This window comes from Anopheles coluzzii, chromosome 3 (assembly GCF_943734685.1).
Source record: "Anopheles coluzzii chromosome 3, AcolN3, whole genome shotgun sequence".
In the NCBI taxonomy this organism is placed as follows: domain Eukaryota; kingdom Metazoa; phylum Arthropoda; class Insecta; order Diptera; family Culicidae; genus Anopheles; species Anopheles coluzzii.
The window spans coordinates 41,656,245-41,678,265 of NC_064671.1; the positions used below are offsets into that span (position 1 = coordinate 41,656,245).

Below are 22,021 nucleotides of genomic sequence, written 5' to 3' on the forward strand. Positions count from 1 at the left end.
TTCGTCCGCCTCTCTGTACGGGGCTTTCTCTTCCGTCCGGCTTTTCAGCACGTTCGCGTTGCCGGCGACTTCCGCCTTCAGCATGCTCCCCCGCTGAAAACGTATCCCGGACACATCCCGCCCGCCCCCTTGCACATAAACCGGATGAAACTTGTCTCGCTGAGGTGTTGTGGTGCTGGCGGGTCGATGTCAGGACACTCCTCTGCTCGAGCAAAACCGCGATGGCGCACGTTCGGCACGAAAAAGGCCAATCATACCTTCGCCCACTACACCAGCTACACCGCTCCCTTTGCTACACACACAGAGACAAACACAGCCGAGGAAACGAAATATGGTTCAAGGTCGAATCTTTTCATCACTCCGTGTACTACAGAGTACCCGCCGTACTCTCCAACAGTCTGGGTGGCCTACGGGGAGGGCTGGGAGGCAGACGTGGCAGATTAAAGTACGGAAAACACGGACGAAACCACCCCGGTTCGTGACGGTTCATTCACAATTTTTGCCACAGCCACATACACACAGACACCCATTCCACACACCCGCCACTGCACCACTTCGGCACGAGCCGGAAAGGTCGACAGACACAGCACACACACATCAGCCCGAGACTTGGCGGCAGTGTGACATTCGTGTCACACCGACTTTTGCCCCGTCATTAGCAGGCGGACGACGGCACGGTTTTCATTCGTGTGCCATTGGACACGTTGTTGCGTGGTACTTCTTTTCCCAGCAGGAGCAAGGAGGAGGGATGATGGTGAGTGCAGCGATGAGATTTGCCAGCCGTTTTAGCGTATCGGCCAGTGGGTCATTGAGGGAAAAGGTGAAAAAAACAAACCAGAAAAAAACAGGGGAAACGAGAGCTGTCAGTATTGGCGGTTGTGTGGCATCCGTGTGGCAGAACGTGGCAAAAGCTCACGCTCCACAAGCGCGGACACACAAATCGATGACGTGTGTGTGTGTGTGTAGCATGAAAGCGAAAGTGCATGCGGGTGTCCCGTGTATTCGTGCATGCATTGATTCGATGGTATCTAACTAACAAGAAGAGGGCAGGAAAGTCAATTCACTTTTCCAGAGACGTAATGAACTGAATCGTCACGCAGGAATTTCATCGCTAAACGGTATGAAACGACACGTAGTATTAGTTTTAGACGATTGACAACATTTTGAGATGATTTGATTGCCAAAAATGATATCATAATCGCGAAAGTCTATTGATGATTGAAAGTTTCAGGAACGTGAGACTGACGTCCAAGAAATGCAAGGGCGACCATACGTGACATCCTGATCAAATGTTCGTTCCATGAAAATTGTCGTCTAATATAAGAATATTAAAAACATCAAATATTCAAGATGATCAAGTCGAACGTAAAAACCGGTCCATAACTAACAGGAAAACTTAAATAAAACTAGCAAAAGAAGAAAATGGAATACCAGTCTTGACTTCTGGGCACTTAGTAACTTGGAAAGACTGTCCCAGAATAGTCTACAAAAAAAAACTGTAAAAACCGAATCTTTTTGATAAAAAAAAACTCAAGGATCGCAATTGCATGCACAGGACGGTGTTTAACAATTATGTTTTACGTTATATGATATGAGCTGACCAAATATTTAATTAGAATGAAAGAGAAATCTGCAAACCAGTGGCGTGCTCTCTAGAGCACACCCGCAACTGTGATTTGACTCTGATCTGGCTATGGATAGTCCAATTCCGACTCCAGCAAAATCAAGATCACTAGTTCCGTCCGGAGTTGGAGACGTTCGGAGACGTTAGGAGCCGTTCGGAGCCGTCCGGAGCCGTCCGGAGATGTCTGGAGTCATTTCATTTTGTGGTGTTTTTTTTTTGTTCCTCCTTTATTTTGCGCGTGCACTTCTCAAGCAGGCCTTTCTTACAAAGAATATCGTTTTGAATCGAACGCAGTCAACAGAAGTCGGAGTAGAAGATGAAATGCCTGACCACAAAAAAATGCACTGGTCACCTCCGGCCGACTTAGGACAGCCCCAACTCTGATCAACTCCACCTCCAAGGACTCTGGATGACTCTGGATGCATCCGAATCTGCACGAATCCGGGCGATTCCGGACGACTCCAGACTATTCCAGTCGGCTGGATAAAGCTAGTCGGACCTATCTTCCGGAGTCAGTTCCAAAATTCTCGGAGTCGGATCGGCGTCGACTCCGGATATTTCATAACTTTACCCACCACTACTGCAAACACTACACCTTTTTTATTATGTCCTACAATATTCCGAATGAATCCTAGCGCCTTCGATTCGATCGTATTAATCGATCGTTAATATGTGTTTGAAATACAGATTGATTTCCATACAATTGTTATGTCTGATAAATTTGAAGAAATTATTTTAAAACAACATATTAAAATGAATTAAGTCATTCATTTTAAGGCATCGCAAAATGCCAAAAAAAAATTTAAGCATGAGGGAAGATATGTTGTCCCAGGCTACACTCCTGAACTGCAGGCAAGCTATTGCGTTCAATTAAAAAAGCATAATTGTTGATGAACATTCATTATCATTGATAATATGCTTCTCCTTCTTCTTCTTTTGGCTCAACAACCGTTGTCGGTCAAGGCCTGCCTGTACCACTACTCGTGGGCTTGGCTTTCAGTGACTTATTGATCCCCCCATAGCGGGGTAGTCAGTCCTACGTATGGCGGCACGGTCCATTTGGGGCTTGAACCCATGACGGGCATGTAGTTAAGTCGTACGTGTTGACGACTGCCCTACAAGACCGGCTGATAATATGCTTCAGTAGTTTTAAAAAAGCTGTAAAAATCAGTAATTGAACATAAATGCGGGAAAAACCATTTAAAATGTTTTTTTAACATTTTTGTTATGATTGGGTATGAAAGTTTTGACATTTTTGTTTTATAAACACAACCGATCTCGTGCTATAGTAGTCGTCATGTCGCACGACCTGTCATAGATTATAACTCCGTTTGGGTCGAGCTGCCCATAAGTAGGATTGATAAGCCTGCTATGCTAAGGATTGTCGGTTAACCATTCTCAATAATTGTTGTACCACATAAGGCCAAGAACCTGTCATTTTTACCATTTTTATGATTATTACTTCATTGACATATTACTTTAACAAAATAAGATATTATAGCTCTAATCATCATTTGTTCAACATTCAAAAACATTAGAGTATTTTTGATTTCAGAAAGAATTGGATATAAATACTCCATAAGCTCGTAAAGATGGTACATAAAAGTTTTTCTAGGATATAAATTTATCTTATTGAGGTATCTGTATCTAAAACATTAACTTAAGCTTGCAGCTTTGTGTGACTTAACTGTACACATTATGAAATGTTGTACCTTTACCCAGCTGGCCCGCTGCCAGACCATTTCCATCATACAGATACAGCACACACAGTTTAATTTAATTAAACACCTAATTTTTACAACATTTACTACCAGCGCAGCATACAGCTGCAGCTGTACCATAAATAAATTGCCAAACCGATACGCCCCAACACCGGCTAATCCACAGGTTCCTTGTGCACCCTGCGATAATCGATTGCACCTACCCAAGCAGCAAGCTGCAAACACCCCACTGTATCGCGCGGATATAATCGGTACGAGCAGAATGGGAACGAATTATCTTACCGGTTGGCCCTTCAAAACTACAGCCACACACTCGAACAACCGGACCGAAAGTCAATAGTTGATCGAAACATATTTCATCATCGTCACCTTCCGCCGCGACCGTTGCTGGCACATTAACACGAACATACCAATTTTGCATTCCGCCTTCCGGCCCGCATTCGCATCCGCCAAGAATGTCGATCCCACAGCAGAATTACAGTGTGTTTGTATGTCTACCTTTTTTCCAGGTTTCCTTTTTTTCTCTTATCATTTTACCTTCCCTCGTACAAGGCGCCCCCAGCGGTACCCAGCGATGAAATATGAAAAGAATGTGCGTAATGAAACGTTTAGCGAGTTTTTCATCCTCTCGCTGCGCATCGATTCACTTTCTTTCCCTTTACACAGGGCTCCGGCACATGGACGTTCCTGGACGGCAGCGGCAGCACACGGATGTTTGGCCGTATTCCCTGAACCCTTTTTATGCCCGCTTGGGACGGAGTGAGAGTTGTCTGCTTTTTATGTGGCTCATTTTTTATTCGCTGTTCCATAATTTATAATTATTATTTAATACATTCGACCAAGCCAGCCGGACACCTCGCCCGAAGAGCGAAGCGTTCGAAGCGTGCAATGCGTAAGGCATAAAAAAACAACCGCGATGGCATCTTATTCGCTTGGCAAGCTAAGGCAATCGATTGGCGTGGTGCTTTCGACTTGCTAACTACTTCATTATTTATCAGTTTCCTCTGCATCCGACTTGGATTACAAACTCCTTCCACTTGATTTTGCCATTTTTATCTATCGGCTTGTTTATGCTTCTTAACTTAGTGAGAGTGTATGTACGGCAAAATGATAAAAACGAGTGCTATGCTCTTTTTTGTTTTAATTTGCTTCCTTCAATTTAAAACCATCTCAATCGACTTCGCCACTACGAATGTTAATACATTTAATATCTTAATTAAAGATCGCAACCGATCACCTATCCATCGCGACTGAAGATATCCTACCAAATAACACTTGTTTGTGGTCGTGTGTGAATGTGTGTGCGTGCCGGTACTGAAAGGGATTGCGCTAAACACATGCGTTAGCAAATGAATATTCAATTAAAAGTACGGAACGATGCTAACGTAAAAAAAAGTACAATTGTTAAGACGTAAAAAAGCAGATGAAAAAGCATCTGGAAATGTTGTCCGGTATGCTTTTGCATTAACCGACACACATTATCACCTTACGAAAAACGTGCTTCTCGTACGAAGAAGCAAAAAATAAAGTCGGTAGAATTAATGATGCACTGTGTTTAACAAGTTCATAAATAAGTTTAAAATGCCATAATAAAAATGATACACTAGAACGAACAGAAAAACGAGTTACACCATATTGAAGCTTTATCTTCTGGCCCTTCTGCCAAGTTGGCCAGTCTGTCCACGAACGGACACTTCCAAATTTTAATACCACTTTTTTCTCAACCCACCAGAGACCACTACGCCCAGGTAGACACGTGGTCGCCACGAACGGTCTCTGTTCCCATCCGCAACCGATTATGCCTCACGTAACGCCTGGCACGATCGTCCACTGGCGCGCATGGACGCGCTGTCATATGGGCTGTTTTTCGAGGCGGGTTTAGTTCGATTAAAAAGCGACAGATAAATTGAATATGAAAATGGGAAACAAAAAGCTGCAAACCCATCCCTCCCAGCCGCACACTATTCGCTTTTACTGTGAGATCAGCTTACCTCATAAATAATAAGCAAAAAAAAAAGAATTGCCACTTTATAAATTAAAATCGAATAATAAAACTACTGACGGCTTTATGCCGCACGATCACAGAACTGAAACTCACAGCTCAAGAAAAGCGCTCGACTTATCATAAACACCTTTGCTTCCGTACCGTCGCAATGCTGCCGATCGTGGCCTGGCTGTCTGCCTGCCGGCCGGCCAGGGACCTTGCCTCGCCAAATGCGACAGTTCACTTCGGGACCAGCAATAAACTGGAGCAAACTGGGGCAGGTGATTGGTAGCGCGTATAAACCGCCAAATCGATGCAAAGGATTCGTGCGGCACAGGAACGTAACAGTTTTCCCCCAGAGAGTGATGGGGAAGTCTCGGGTGATCAAGCGATAGAAAGGGGGAGGTGTATGGTCGTGGATGTACGTGTGTGTGAGAGGAGAAAGAGAGAGAAAGAGAGAGAGAGAGCAGTCGATGGTTTCAAAGATCAATTATTTCGATAGCGGGTCCGAAACTGACACTTTTTAATTTATTACTGACCTTGTTTATCGGTCAGAGCGGGCAAGAAATGCGAGAGCGGGAATGACCCCTAATAGGGCAACCACCCAAAGCAAAAATAAAAAATAAAAAATAAAGCAAAAAAATACTCTAGTTTGTACAAAATATAAAAGTATTGTTATCATCGTAAACAACAATACGGAGTTGTCATTTCAGTAATCATTGTAAAGAAAGTTTTCACAACAACATATGCATTTTAAGAGATTTTTTTTGGTAAAGCGCTTCATATAATGGAAAAATATGGATATTATGTAAGAAACATAAACATGTAAGAAAACGCAGAAAGTTACCAATGTTTGATAAAAATATACTTGATTATATAATATTGAACTGGTATACTCAAAAGAAGTGTTAAATAAATGTTTATGTTATTATAATGCAAAAAAAAAATTAAATTTAATACAATATTTATCAGTAGTTTAAATGAGCGTTTTTGTGTACCAAACCATTTTTTTATAAATATTACCCAAAAACAGAGGAAAACACACGTGAGCAAAAAGCACACATCTGATGATCGTAAAAAAACTGACCCAAAACGTACCGAAGAGACATATGCGCAAACAACAGAACAAACGATATAAAAACCAACCGACCATCTAACAAACCAGATTGAGATCCGCTACCATCGGCCACCATATCGAGGAGGTGAAAGGGGAAGGAAAAGGTAGGAATAATAAAAGTTCATAAAATTAGGATTAATTAACAAATTGAAGTCGCGAGCTGAAGCAAACGCGAATGGGGCAGGCAGCGAGCGCTCGTCCAGTCTGTGCGTCACACCGCGTCCATATGGGGTGCATATATGCTAATAAATTAGGTAAGAAATGAATTAGTTTGTCAAAATACGGTCCCCACACCATGAGCGGAAGACCGGACGCAGCCGAACAAAAAACGAACAACCCACCACCACACATTCCCCCATACGGTATGTAATGAGGCAGACGGTGCTAGGAAGGTGAATGGGGGGCGCAGTAGTGTCTTTTTTATTTGGTTATCAAAAAATGAGGCCAGAAGGTCCTTTCAGTCGATCCTGCCGCTGGCAAAGTTGGAGGATTCACGGCACAGCTCAGATACGGTGGCGGTGGTTTTTAATTTCTAAAGTGTCCCTGGGCCGTTTGCGTTTTGGAAATAGTTATGGCAATAGTAAATCTTGAATTATCGCAACGTCCACTTCGGCGACAGATGGATCTGAGCGATAGCGACAGCAAAGGCACCTTGGTGTGTGTGTGTGTGTGTGTGTGTGTGCTCGGAAAGCTTTTGTTCACGGTTACATTTAATGCTTACCCGGACGGGCGCTTATCATGCTTCATTACCATATACTGCCGAACGAATACCGGGGAAGCAAAGCTGACCGTGTTCATCATCACCAAGCCTCAATCTCAATGAAGTGAGAACGTAAAAAATATACAAGTTTTATTTATGTGCCGTACCTTCGAAATTCTACGCCCAACAGACAAAACATTTCTTTTTAATCCACAAAATCCTTATCTAATAGATACTGCCGGATGATGGTACAGCATACTGGACGGAAAATAATTTCATTAAAACATCCCCCATGACCAAGGCACACTGTTTGTGGTTTTGTTGAATTTTTGCCCATACGTGCACAAACGCTCGACCTATCCCATATTGTTTTTTTTTTATGTAATTATTAATTATAATCATCTTTTTGATTTACACATTTCTTCCGTCCAGTGTGTGAGGTTAAAACGCCCGCCAGTGTAATGAAGCGTAAATCACCGATAGAAACTGATGGCTATTGACAACAACTCTGCCACCCTCTGAGCCCCCCCAGCTGATTTCTCCTGAGGCCAATTGCCCGTATTTACTGTGACAAACGATCATAAAAAAATGCTTCCCCAACAAGCAGATGCAAGCCCAGGTGTGTCTGGACTAAAATTATCCCATCGAAAAATAAATGCATGCAAGAGAGAGAGAGACAGAAGAGCGCACAAAAAACGCAAAAATACGGCGACAACAAATTATGAAGACGCCTCTTCCACCACTAACTGCTTGCAATGACTGCAGTTAGCGGGATGATTTTAAATAGTGTCGCTAAAAATAGGCCCAGGGCTGTCCGGCGCTGTTTGCATTATGCAGTGACCGGCCACCGGGGCAGTGGTACCGACCGGGCAGACAGACAGGCAAGTGTGCATATTGCAGCCACTACTTTGTTATCGTGTAGCGGGTTTCTGGCCACAATGATTGTGGTGATGATGATGAGTCTGATTTTATCAGCTGATGATGCTGAGAGTGGTTATGAGAATTGTGTCTAAGAAAGCACAGAAGCATATTAATTTTTATTATAAGTATTACTATTATTATTTTTGATATTATTATTATTTTTGATTGAATATGATTGTAATACTAATAACTTAGCATTATCCTGCTCAGGCTTGCTAAGGTGGAAGCTAGCGAGAAGTGGAACGTCATTGCAAAAGTAGTCATCAACATGATAATAACAAGGTTTTATCATATTGTGCTCTGAATTTCATTCATTCTGAACATAGTTAATTTTGTCAGGAACACGAAAGAAGATTTTTTATCTTGTTTTAAATTCCAGACAGCCGAAGTAAACTGTGATTAATAGCATAATCATATTTTTTTAGACAGTGATAATAGCAAGAAAACATCGATATTTGAAGATGGATGTGAGAAATGTCATAATGGCCGTAAGGGAAAGACTGCGAATTCGCATAGCAGTTCTTCGGTTCTATTCATCTACGAGTACAAGAGAAAAACCGGTGTATTAGCAGCGTCTTTTTGTCGTTCTAGGAATACACCGACATCCAGAATCAAGTGTCCAGACTAGTGATGGAAAAATGGAGATTTCGTCGGAATTGATTCCGGCTAGCTCCGAAGATTTCTGGAATCAATTCCGGATAGTAGATCCGGAATCAGTTTCCGTAATCGAGTCCGTAATTGACTCCGGAATCGGCCTCGGAATCGAAATCGACTCTGAAATCGGAATCGGCTCCGCAATCCGAATCGGCTCCGGAGTCGGTTCCGGAATCGAAATCGGCTCCGGCAACGGAATTGGTTCCAGAATCTGAATTGGCTCTGTAACGGAGTATCATTTGCAGTTTCCATAAGAATTGGCGTGTGGGTCCAATGATGCTAAGTATTGATAGCCACAAAGAATCAAAATTTCCTTTCAAACGATCCATCCTCATGGAGATGATTTCATCGTAGTAATTTCGCCTCTGAACTTCTTTTTTCAATTCCAGAACTGATTCTCGTTCCGGAGCTAATTCCATTTCTGGAGGCAATCGTGATTCCGTTACCGAAGCAAATTCCCAGGATTAGACCTTAAAACAAGTTAAAAACTAAAAAGGTGTACAGTGTGTGTGAATTTAAAGAGTGTTGGCTAAATTTTGAGGCTGTCCGAAATTTGAATAAAAACGTCCGTAATTTGAAACACGTCCGAAAGTTAAAAAATGTCCGAAATATCTCGAAATATGAATCAAAATATTGTTATAATTTAAAGTTTTTTTTTTGCAATGTTTCGAGTAAACTTATTGTATTTTTTCGTCAGATGTAGCAGGTTTGCTTCAGTAAAATGAATTGTGCAGAAATTTAACTGCCCTCCTTAAAACCTCTGAATAAGTAAGAAAATATTAAATTCCAAAAATGCTTTAAGCGTCCATAATTTGAAGCAATACGGTATTATATTAAAACTTAATTGCGAATGTGGGACCTGTTCAAGATGTACTTAAGTTCGTAAGAAATAATGTTTTAAAAGGGAACATAAATACATTGAAATTCCAAAAAAATGCAAAAAATGCATAATGAATGAGTATGTCTAATAGACTAATCAACAACATAAATCGTTTAATATTAGCGAAATATTATGTATGTTATACAACATTTTCCCATCAAGACAATTCTAGCGATGGACTGCATTCAACAGTCTTTCTGTTGCTTCATTCTTAAATACGCTTGGCGACGTTTAAAAACTATCACCCTATCAATGCTTCACGCACAACGATAAAACCCCGCGACGACGCTGGTCAATCGCTGCTTTCGATTACCCGTTTCGTCCATCGAAACAACCCAATAGGTACATTTTTTTTTATCTTCATTGCCATCATCTCGCAGCAGATAGTGAAGCCGAGCCCGAGGTGATGGCAACAAGCAGCGCTTTGAACAGCAACCAAACCCAAACGCCCCAAACGCCGATGACGAACGTGGTGTGAACAAATTGACGTTCTCCTGCAAAAAAGGCCCATCAAAACGACGTCCAAATCTGGAGCAGGCTATAGATTAGCGTCAGCGGCTTATCAGGGTCACTGACATAACGTGGCGTGGCGCCAAATTGTACCCACCAATACGCACACAAACACATTCAAACACAGCAAACATAAGCCACCAATGAAAATTTCATTCCAGCTCCAAATGGGCACCAAATCGAAACCGAATGGGTGCCTCGCCAGGAATGGTTGAGCCAGGGAAATTATGCTTGTGCTGTGTGCAGTGTGTCCCGAAGGGCATACCGATCCCGATCTCAAACTGGGTGTGTGTGCGCGCGCTCTGTGCTGGTGTGGGTATAAAGCGGAGCGTTTCTTGCTGCCCCGAAAGGTGATGAAACTGCGTGTCTGCGTCTTCCGTGGGTCTACAAAACGGACCCGAAAAGCAAACCGGGGTGGTGGTTTTGGGGCGGCAAGCGCATACACCCTAGCTCCCCCCTTCTTCTTTCCTCTTTATGCTTCGTGGCCAGCGTGGAGCAGTGTATGTGCTTTTCCTCCTCCACGTCTCCCCCATCCGCTGGTCCGAGGATCATCATCACATCTCGTGTGATCGCTCGCCTTTGCCTTGCCGTTTGAAAGCATAGCTCGAGTCGCTGCGCTTAGCGCCAAACGCTGATGGCAAGGGTTGCAAGGGTAGAGGGGGAGGGTGCGGCGGCACGGAAAATCGTGACTTGATTCCGATTGTTCCCTCTCTCTGTCATTTCCACTTTTTGTTCGCGGCTATCCTTTTTCCTCCAGGCTGGAAGCTAAAAACGCCAAGCGGCGGTAAGGGATTGGCATCGTCTGGCTGGACCATTGGGAACACACAAACAGACACACACAAATACATACACCCGAACGTAAACGGGGTAAAGTCGACATTCCCGGAGTCCGAGAGTTTCCCTGGCCCCGCTCGTTTCGCTGCAAAAGGCGGCCTTCCTCTCATAAAAACGCTTTTGTAACACACGCCGAGAGTTTCCATAATCCCGACGCAAGAGCGACTGACCTCTCTTCGCGATCACTTCACGGGTACAAAGGTGCTACATTGTACGCGCGGTGCACACCACCATAAAATCTTCAGCAAACCGGGTCAACGTTTATGCTTTAACTCCCACTCCTCCCCGCAGCGTGTGTCTAAACATAGACGCTCGATGCGTTCAGGGGAGACGGCCCTTACTATATATTGGCATACCGTCCACCATTAATGATCTCTTGTCAGTGGAACTCGTTTTTAATGCTCGGTCTAATGGAGTAAGCAAGGGAGGTTGTCACATCAACCACCAAGCCTACTTGGATGCTGCAATCGAGGCGCCACACATTTACGCTGCAATGTAATTCGTTGAGTTTGGACAATTAGAGCGAAGGCACCTTTATGGGAGAACAAGTTGAACTTGACATCGCGACGGATGCTACCAGCCAAGAACTTTACGAGCAAAACAAAAGCGACAGAAAATTCGTAAACAATGCATGTGTAGGGGGAGGCGGATGGGAGGCGAAGAATGCATTAAAACACTTGCATTTGTTGTCTTTGCGGACGAGAAAAGGCACTTAATGCGTACGTTTTGTTGTCTCTTGTAGACACCACATATGCACACAGACACACACTCACACATATACACTGCTCAAACGACAGGCCACACATACTTTGATGCTCCGAGAGGCAACATAATTATGCTTCACGATCTCTTCAGCTCGCGCTTGTTTACATAACAAAAGAAATCACGCACACACACACTCGCTCACTCGCACCCATACAAGCATCCCTTCGACTCTCTTTATCCCGTATTGCGGTTTAAATTTGGTAAACTTACAGCAAAAAAATCCTTTAGTGGTAGATTTTTATTCCTCCACACCACAGCCTGCCAAGGATCGTGGAAGAAGGGAGAAAGCCACCCTAACCGCGATTACTTTTTTGGCGAAGGGTTTCGTAGGTAGTACGCATGCACCGAATCTCGCCTGGCCCCCGAACGTTTCACCCGCAAGGATTTTAGCGGCACAACAAATCACTGTCCACTGAAGTTTCTTTTCAACGCACAAACCATTTACACACACTGTCGTCACATTCACTGTAAACTCACTAAATGTAAATTACGATTGAACACCGAACACATCCGCCTGATTTAGAACGAAAACTTTCCGCCCGTACCGTATGAATGGTGCACGCACCGTACAAGTTACACACAACACAGCCACACACACACACGTGTGTGAGGGGGTTAGCTGCTGCTGCTTCTACTGCCCGCATACACGGACGGCTTCAGCAAGGTGGTGGTTTATGCCACCCCGTTTTCCCACTGCCTGCCACTTACCTGACGATGAGCAGGAAGAGGTGTACGTTTGGGCGATTGTCGACATAAGCTGCTTGCGGGAGGTTAGTGCGGAACGCTGTTGCTGGCACACGGATATGTCACGCTTTTCATACACAAAATCACGCACGAAAAATCTCGCACACCTTTTTAGCGGAGTTCACCACACCACCGTACCGTACTGTACTGTATTTGCTCACGGGGACCCGAATACGCACGACGACGGCAGCGAAGAAGAAGGAGCGAGAGCGAAGGAACAAAAATCGAACCCACTCTTTGACAGCTGCAAAAAACACTTCATCGATTTTGATCGCCTATTTCAAAACAAAACAAACGCTTTGTTACCCAAGTAGCAGTTTCGGCCGCAGGCAGCCTGACAGCTTGGTGCAGGTAACCAAGGTGTGTTTATTAAGGAGGTGAATTGTTAGCGCGTTTTCCGGGCGCCATCATTGAGTATTGTTATGTCAAATCGCATACAATTTTCTGTACCCCCCTCCAGCCCTCACCGATTTTAATACCGGAGCCCCCAGTATTGTTATGTCAAGTCGTGAAATGTCAATTTGCTCTGAAGCACTTCACCTCCTAATATCCATACACCTTGCAGGTAACAAATGGTTGTTTTGGAGAAAATACTGTCATGGGGTTCTGGCTAGATAAATATGGATAAAAGATGGTTATTAAAGTGAACCTTTTTACGTTCAGTTACTGACTCAAATGTTTTAAATATGGTGGGAGATAAATAAACATTTAATTGATATGTTGCAGCGTAGAACACCAAGTTCAATGTAGACCCATAAAATGATAATTTGAATTGTATATAGCACTAAGGAATTTAATACAGTAAACAACGAAAAATAACAAGCTAAATCAAAATTCTTTTATGTAAAGTTGGAAGCATGTTTCTTCTTCTTCTTCTATTTGGCGTAACGACCTACGCGGACATGCCGGCCAATACAGGCTTTCGAGACTTAATTCATTACCACGCAGCCGGATAGTCAGTGCTTGACACGGCGGGACGGTCCATTCTAGGCTTGAACCCATGACAAGCATATTATTAAGTCGTTCGAGTTGTGGACTGTACCACAGGACCGCCCCTGGAAACATGTTTACTAAAGCAGAAAAGAAATTTATCGAGGGCGTAATTTCGCCTGCTGTCAAATCCATGTACAAACTGTCAATGGCAATTTTCCTCTCTGTCATGTCCATAGATTTTTCAGCAGCCGGATTTCTACGGCCGCCAAATTCCGGTCGGTGTATTTTCGGCCGAACATTTTCAATTGTTAGCTTTATTTACAAATGTCCCATTCTACTGCCAGCTTTTCAATTTGTACTTTGGGAAAATGCTGTCAGTTGAATTGACAGCATTGAATTTGCTTGAAAATTATATACATAGTCAAGTTTTCTTTATTATCCACAGTGGGATAAAATTTAATAATATCGTTATTTTTAATTTTAGATTTGAATTATTCAGTATTTGAGAAATCTGAATGTATAGTAAGTTGACCAGATAGAGTTGATAAAAAACAGAAATCTTCGTTAAAAAAATGGGTTATTGGATTTTCTAAGTAGATAAGCATTGACCTTAGATTTTTCTTTACAGTCCTTTCCCGAGTTACGCGAATAATGCGTTCCAGGGCTATTTGCGTAAGTCAGCCGAAATATTAATGATAAAAGCTTATTTATGATTAAAATTAATAATTAATTTTACATATTCACTGTTTTTACACAATCAGTGTAGAAAATTCGGTTATTTCTGTGTATTTTGCCATTCCAAACTTTTAGCAAAGCTGCAATTTTATATGAATTGCGCAATTGTTGGAGGAAATTCTACCAATTTGACGCATGTACTCAGATTCGCGTAACTGGAGCGTCGCGTAACTCGGGGAAAGACTGTGCTTTAAAAACTTTAAACACTATTTGTTCATTTGAATCCTTAATCTCCATAGTAATAATTTAAATAATTAATGTCCATTAGACTTGGTTACAAAAATGGCACATTGGAAATTGTAACATATATAGCGGGGCATACACTTTGGGTTTGAAGCCCAGTTTGCGTCCATTGAATTTTACATCCACGAGTTTTCCATTTGTGAGTTTTCGTCAAAGCGTTTTGCGACCAAGCATTTTTCATCCTAGAATTTTGCGACAAAGGATGTTGCGACCCAACATTTTGAGACCAAGGATTATGAACCAAGTGTTTGGCAACCAAGTCGAATGGATCGTTTCTCATACGCAAGACCAACTATCTTGTTGTGGAATAATTAACCAGTGTCAGATTACAGTTGCAAGTTGCAAGTCAGTGACAGGATTTAGCCTATACCGAATAGGCTATTTGCAAGAAATATTTGTCGAATATTTGTCGGACAAGAAATTTATTTTGAAGATAAGTGTTGATCTTGCAGAATTCCTTGTTTTTTTTTCAGCTCTGAGCCAAATGACGGCAAGTAACCAGCTTCGGAGCTGGAATAAGTTTGGACTAGGCCCGAGTTAGGTTCAGGGTTCGCTCCAGCACCGGAAAAAATGATAATGTTGTATCAAACTACATCAGTTTAACATCAGCTCCTTTTTTTTAGCAACCAAGCCACTAAACATCTTCAAAATTATCCAGATAATCGAAACTTGCCGAAACAGCCTGAAATAAAATAACAATAAGAATAAATCTGATATTTCATTTTATAGATATCCGGCAGTTCGGTTCTTGATTGGTATATCGAATTTGTATTCATGTACTACCATCATATGGAGTTGAGTGTCACATGAGGGCAATCTTCAATTCTTCACAATTATGGACCGTTACAATAGCAACGGTATTTTATATTTTATCAACAGCTCTGCAGCATATGCTCATCAACGTGCAACCAGTGATGAGTCCTTTCGAATCTGACAGCCACCAACAGCACGTACTATCAAACCCATCCCCTCCTAGCCTACGCATGTGCGCATGACACTGGAGACACTGGTTTTCCCGATACCCAGTTCATTTCCACCATTTTCCATCCCACAGCACAAGCATCCCAGACCATTGTCAGACACGGTCCAGCGAAGGTTTGGAGTGAAAAATTGCCCTCACTTCGCTGTAGGCGACATGCCGTCGCCTTTCAAGTGGCCAATTCCGTGGTACTGAACTGCTAGAGTATCGAGAATAGGAAAAACGCTTTCTAACGCTATCATTCCTAGAGTTGCCTTTTTATCGCGTTTTGCTGTGTGTGCTAGTGCTTTTCTGCTTTTCATTGTGTTTGCTCTGTTGTGGCGCTGGCTTCTTTTCACTCAAACGGGAGTACAGCATTTGTCCTGGGTACCAAAGCAAAGTGTCTAATCTAATCGGTCAATTATGAGCACGGTGGTGTCCGGTGATGGCTGTATCTTGCACTGTTCTTTGTAAATTTGTACAATCCTCTTCGACCATCTCTTAATCGATAATCGGGCAGCGATATCAAGGTGGTGCATACGTAATTATAGGTGCTTTAAATTATCTTCACCAACAAGTATGTGAAGGCAGTGCTACGAAAGCCCTGGTGTGTGTGTATCCCCCTTCTCAAAGGATACGGTGGAAGGACTGGCTGCAGAGAGGTTCCTGCTGCTATTCTTGCGCCTATTACTGCCGAGTGAATTGACTGCAGTTCCGCCGTATCCGCAGCCCGGGCTTACATAACGTTGTTGATAATTAATATTGCAAAAACTAATTCTTCCCAACCTCCACGTTAAATATGCACCGATACGGCTAAAGTTGGTCCACCGTGCGCCCAGTGCCGCAAACATGGCACGCAAAGTCCCCTTCAAGGTGGTGTTTGCTTCAGGTATGGTGGCATTTGGTGGCAAGGATCTCCTGCAAGACGGTCTTGAGTGTGTAATGTGAGCAAGTTTTCTGTACTCCGACTCCCCACAGATGAGGACTCGGAGTATCCGGCCAGCGAGCTGAACAGTCACAGCCCGACCGTGCACGGCTGGCGCTCGAATGCGGACAGCGCGGTCAGCCCGAAGGAGATTGTGCTGCGATTCTTCCACCCAGCCCGCATCGTCCGCATACAGGTGCTGGCCCATCAGTATTACATTCGTAAGTATTCGTGCCATCGGGGGGTGGGGGGGTGCTATGGAAGAGGAAAGGAGCTACTTCCGAAGGCAGGTGGTGGACCATTGACACTGAGAGAGCGCGTTCATTCGAAGGTTCATCGATGCGATGAACACCCGCCGGAATGTTGTTGTTTTCCCGAGTGAAGCGGGCCTGAATTCATTGCCCCCTTTTGACGAAACACGTGGCGAATTTTATTGGTGTTTATGTCCGGCTTACGGCATGAGTATGTGTGTGTGGTGGTTTGCCGGGCCGTTTCCGGTTTTCGCCTGGTTTGATCGTTTGGTAAACACATGCGGGGGAAAAACGGGTACATGTGTGGTGGAAACTTTTTTGTTGGGCAAGACAGAGAGAGAGAGGTTTTTGGCACGAATTATTAAAATGTTGTTCGATATATTGATTATACTAACAAATGACTGTGTTTGTGTGCTGACATGACAAAGTGCTTTTTTTGTAACACTAAAATATAATGACAATCACATTTCATCCCTTGTACATTCCCATTCTTCCATTTTTTGTAGCGGAGCGCATCGAGCTATGGATACATTACTCCAGCAAAGCCGCACCCAGCACACCCTCCAGCCAGAGCTTTGAGTATATGGGCTTTGTGGCGCTGTCCGACAATGCCAGCACGAATTATACCTCACGCGAGCTGCAGAGCGTGACCGTTGCCCCGAAGGTGGGCTCCCATCTGAAGCTACGGCTCGGTCCCGCCCATCCGAATCACTTCAACAAGGACAACCAGGTGGCCCTGCTCGCAATCAACATACTGGGCGAGGAGCTGACCGCGGAAGAGCTCGCAGCGTCTCAGGGAAACGTGTCCGCACTGCTGAATGCGGTTCCGGCCAACATCGACACACTGAACAGTTCGCTGGCATCGGCCTGTGACGATCTTTCCTACTCGATGTACGTGGAGGAGAGCATCTGTGAGGTTGTGCGCAAGATGGAGCTGCTTAAGGTGCAAGCAGTTCAGGGTATGATATTCTTTACACACTAATCGTATAAGCTTTCATTAAGGCGAACATGTTTTTCATCCCCAGACGAACGGTTCGAGTACGCGCGAAAGCTGAAGCTCTGCATGGGAGCGCTACGGACGGCCGGAGAGCGTCTCGGGCGGTACGCACTGGCCAAGCGGCAGGCGGTACAGGCGGAGGATTTTACCACCGCCCGGCTGCGCAAAGAGCAGATCGAGATGTACCGGAAGGCGGTGTTCGATCAGCTGCGGGTGGAGCTGCTGCTCCAGAGCGACAAGCACGTGACGAGCAATGACTCCTGTTCGGAGCTGTACGCTTCCAAGCCAACGTTGCCTTCGCCGCCCAGCCTGCAGGATGTGGCCAGCGCACTGTCCGGTGACGCTACGCTACCACACGCGCACCATCTGCACACGCAGGCGGGGCAGGACGGTACCAAGTTGCCGGCCGGCGATGCAACGGATTCTACCGCAAGCAATTCCACGACCGGAACGACGACTGCGTCCGCTTCGAGCGGCGGAAGCGGGACGGTAAAGGCGGAAGGCCGCACGTCCCAGCAGAGTCTTACCAGGCCGGAGGAGATGGCGCAGAGTTCACCGCTGCTGAGCCACAAAGGACGAAGTCCGATGCGATCGCCGACCAATACGGGATCGTTGCGGAGGCGCAACAAGAGTGCACCGCGCAATAGCTACGAAGATTACGACGAGCGAGCAATTCCTACCCTGGGGTTAGGAAGAATTGATGAGAGAGAGACGGTGTGTTCCAAGAATTAAACCCCATTTTCTTATTTCCACAGCACGCACGCGAACGATTTCTTGCGGGAGTGTCAAGGCACGGCCATGATCGAGCAGGACGGTGGAAAGATCCGATGCAAACTGAACGATCGCGAACGGCGGCAGGCAGCGCTGCCGATACTGATCTTCGGCATGGAGCTGGTGGAGTTGATCTACTCGCGACAGTTTACCGATCGTGAGGAGGGACTGATCCGGCTGCGGGGCATCCTGAAGCACGAGATCGAACCGGAACCGCAGGCTCAGGCGGCACAGGCCGGTCCGAACAAGATATGCCGTGGTGCAACGCTTCTCCTACACCGAGGAGTTCGCGATGCAGTGTTTTCGGGCTTCAGTCAGGCGACGGAAACTGTGCGAAGTTTGTTCATGGAGTTTGTTCCGAATCGGTAAGTGGAAGGAGCGTTCTCTGTTTTGCCTAACAAGATGTACGAGCCTTTCTTCTTGCTATCTACGCAGCGTGGCACCGAGCGAGGTTGCCCGATCGGTCGATCGGCTGCTGCCGGAGCTGCTGTCCAAGAGTGGCGATCCGTCCGCGCGCGTTCACACACTAGCGCAGCACACGATCCTGAGCATCGCGGCCTGTCCGGAGGTGCGCGAGCAGCACCTCATCGCACCGGCCCTGTCGCGGCCGGTCGGCAACGGGACGCATCCCCGGCTAGCGCTGAGCCGCATGCAGATGCTGGAGCAGCTCGTCCTGAGCCAGGGCATCTCGAACGACAAGCAGAGCGGGCTCGCCTGCCGAACGCTCTCGGAGGCCGGCTGCTCCGGCATTCACCATCCGGCCGAGTCGGTGCGAAAGGTCGCCGAGCGGGTGCTGCTGCTGGTGTACAAGGTGAACCCGCGGCTGGTACGCAAACAGCTCCCACCGGACGATGATATCACGCGCAGGAATCTGCTCTACCGGCAGCTGTTTGCCGAGTTTGACAAGATCGATCTGCAGGTAAGTATCATCCACCGTTTGATCTAACAGCTATGGCGCAATGATTAATCTCTCGTCCCCTGCTCCAGCGCAAAAAGGACATGCTGGAGAACAAACAGTTCTGTGGACCGACCTCGTTTACCGGCATCTGTTCGCCGCCGATGTCGAGCAGCTCGAAGAGTTCCCCACCGGTGGAGATACGCAACAAGAGCCAGCGCTACGATGGCCGCACAATCGTCAGTTTCTCCGACACACAGACCGGTAGTTGGCAGTCTAGTTTCAGTTCCATGAAATTGCAGGATACCCACTCGAGCCCGGTCCGGCGGCTGGATGCGACGACGGCGGGCATCATCAAGAGCAAGAGCGGCCACGCCATCGGTCATCACCATGGGCAGTGGGCGATGGCAGACTCCCCGCCGGTCACCAGCGTCCCCGTGGAGGTGGAGAGCGCCCGGGACAGCAATGGGGGCGCGTACTACGACAAGCTGGAACCGCTCTGTAACACCTGCAATGGGAAGGATCGTCCGAAGCTGTCCCAGCACAAGACGGCAATGTACGACAGTACGATCGGGTTTCTGCCCGGTGGTTCGGCTGGCGCAGAGAATGGAACGGGTTCGCGCAAAAGCTCCAACTCGGACTCGTTCGACGGCATCGAGAATGAAATGTGAGAGATGGTTTTTGGGAGGATGGTTGATTTGGATTGTACAAAGCTTGATCCTGCGTTAAACATGTTCGTTCTAGCCGGTGTCCGTTCTGTGATTGGATTTGTCATGGTGATCCCACCCAACTAGACAAACACTACTGGAAGGCGTGCCCGGTGCTGACGAAATGTCCCCAGTGTAGCCAGATACTTGAGGTGGCGGCACTCTCCGGACATTTAATACGTAGGTCTACGGTGATCAATCAGTAAGCTAAGTCACCTCAACTAATTATTGTCATTGCAGATGAATGCGAGGCCAAAGCGAGCTACTTGTCCTGCGAACGGTGCACGGAATCGGTACACAAGGATCTCTACGAGTACCACCTGATGGAGGACTTTTGCCGCGGTGAGTTTGTTGTGGAAGGCTTGCATTCAACGAAACAAAAATTGATAAACTCTTCTCCGCTCCAGAGCTTACGACAGGGGCAGCCCGATGTCCACTGTGCCACGATGATGTACTCCTTCCGCTGGACGGTGGCTGGAAGCGGCATCTACTCAGCCGTGCCGGATGCCTTGGCAATACCCGGCGTCGTGCTCCTACTCAGTGATTGCGGTACTGCCGGGCCCCTGATATCCTACTTTTTCCCACGTTTTTCAATCAAATTCTCCTGGTGCACGATTTAGGTAGAAATGTAATGCAATCAGTGGTGTTGGCATCTTAACAAAGCAACAAGTAAAGGTAAAAGCAAAACAGTGGTAGCATTTTTCGTCGGACGATCTTTAACAAGGTATAGAAGCATTAGCAAACATCTCTAGCGAATGTAGGAAGGCTAAGAAAGATACTACTTAAAACAAAACAAAAACGAAGAGACTTATGTGCTAAGGCATTTGCATGATGATTAGCAGCTATTTTATGACACATCGTTTGATTGCCAATCGGATGGAAGTTGCTTCTTTGTCGCACACCTCTTTACAGGAGGGACTCGCTTCGAGCGAAGGAGCCTCAGCGATTTGACACACTCACACAAACACAGGGCCACACAGCTGTAACGCAGAAGACTTCTCGAAATGCCAGTGCGCTAGCCACAATTCGTTGCTAAGCTTAATGGATCACAAACCAAACGAACTCGAGTGAAATCACCCCTCCCCATACATTCTTTTGGGGGGAAAAAATCAGAAATGTTAGAAAACAGATTGTTTGCTAAGCAAAAAGCAAAACGGTACCAAAACGTACGTTCTTTGGCGCAGCAAAACCCGCACATTCGCGAGGGTTATCGCAGTTAAGGGTATAATTACTATTAGCAGTTTTACAAATACTTTTATCGGTAGTATGAATTTTGTTGTTTAGATTTTTTAACAGCCTGCGATAGCAGATTTAACTTGCGACGGAAAGTACACCCATACAGATCAAACCGGCAACGGTCACGTTAATCTCTAATCTCAATCAAAAACAATTTTGATCTCACGGCCGCCCGGTGTCGGTTTAGTAGTGGTGATACTAAGGTATTGAGTATTACGTACACTGATAAGCATAAAGCAAAAGAAAAAAAAACAAAACCAAAATACAAACAAACAAAATCACGATATGTCCAGCTCGAAGAATTCGGATCAAGTAAACTTATTTCCCGTCCTTTAAAAAAAGAAAAAAAAAATCACCAATACAATACCAAAAGATCAAACTCAACTGTGGAAAGGGTTACTCGTGCGTTTTGGGAGGAAAGAAATTATGGTAAGTAATATTAATTTTCCGTTGAGAATCTATAAGTTTAATTATTGTTATGGTTGGCTATAAATAAGATTTGAATATATAAAATATTATAAATTCATTGTTTTATCGATATTTTGTTTAGTTCTTTTTATCATTATTCTGCAAAAATTGGTTTGAAGTAATTTAAAAAATAATAAATTAATCTATTTCATTTCATTTATTTCATTTTAGCTCTATGTCGAATACATGATTGAATTAATTATCATTTTTCTTAGCTGTTTCGCAATTCCTAACATTCCAATTAATTATGATATTTTGTGTGTAGTTTTTACATGAAACATGGTTTTAGTTATATTTTTATTAAAATAGCCCCATTTTTATAATTTTGAAACAAATGTAATTGTTTCAGGATATGATGTAATACTTTCAAAAGATTAAATGTGTTTTTGGGGTGTTTTTTTTTTAATAAATATTAAACAAAGCAAATATATTTCTTTTTTTAATGTCC

The 22,021-nt window shown here is 44.8% G+C and overlaps 2 protein-coding genes across 6 annotated transcripts in view; one reads left to right on the plus strand and one right to left on the minus strand.

The window, feature by feature from the left end:
- Positions 1-12,721, minus strand: part of LOC120954716 (aryl hydrocarbon receptor nuclear translocator homolog) — a 197,610-nt gene extending 184,889 nt beyond the window's left edge. Inside the window, exons 1-2 of one of the 4 annotated variants that reach the window (XM_040374879.2) lie at positions 12,419-12,721; positions 11,921-12,186 (exon numbers count right to left, since the gene is read on the minus strand). Coding sequence is in view for 1 of the 4 variants with exons in the window: in XM_040374878.2 (XP_040230812.2) it covers positions 12,419-12,464 (46 nt within the window). In the remaining 3 variants the exon portion in view is untranslated. Of the gene's footprint in view, positions 1-11,920 lie in introns of all 4 variants that reach the window. The other 3 variants (XM_040374878.2, XM_040374881.2, XM_040374880.2) reach the window with 3 other exon arrangements.
- A 2,646-nt stretch (positions 12,722-15,367) lies between these two features.
- Positions 15,368-21,537, plus strand: LOC120958463 (centrosomal protein of 104 kDa). 2 transcript variants are annotated; one of them, XM_040381295.2, is made up of 11 exons: positions 15,369-16,212; positions 16,302-16,469; positions 17,006-17,458; positions 17,525-18,182; positions 18,252-18,632; positions 18,703-19,186; positions 19,255-19,401; positions 19,465-19,829; positions 19,907-20,049; positions 20,110-20,211; positions 20,277-21,537. In XM_040381295.2, exons 1-11 carry the CDS (start codon positions 16,173-16,175, stop codon positions 20,411-20,413), a joined length of 3,078 nt encoding a protein of 1,025 aa, XP_040237229.2. In that variant the 5' UTR covers positions 15,369-16,172; the 3' UTR covers positions 20,414-21,537. The 2 variants fall into 2 exon arrangements, with proteins under 2 accessions (XP_040237228.2, XP_040237229.2); XM_040381294.2 differs by having other exon boundaries at positions 15,368-16,212; positions 19,255-19,829.
- Positions 21,538-22,021: the final 484 nt, after the last annotated feature.

Coding starts and splice junctions, on each gene's coding strand:
- LOC120958463 (XM_040381294.2), top strand. CDS start 16,173: ATGGCACGCAAAGTCCCCTTCAAGGTGGTGTTTGCTTCAG. Junction 17,459..17,524: donor TAAGGTGCAAGCAGTTCAGG/GTATGATATTCT, acceptor TTTCATCCCCAG/ACGAACGGTTCGAGTACGCG. Junction 18,183..18,251: donor CGAGCAATTCCTACCCTGGG/GTTAGGAAGAAT, acceptor TTATTTCCACAG/CACGCACGCGAACGATTTCT.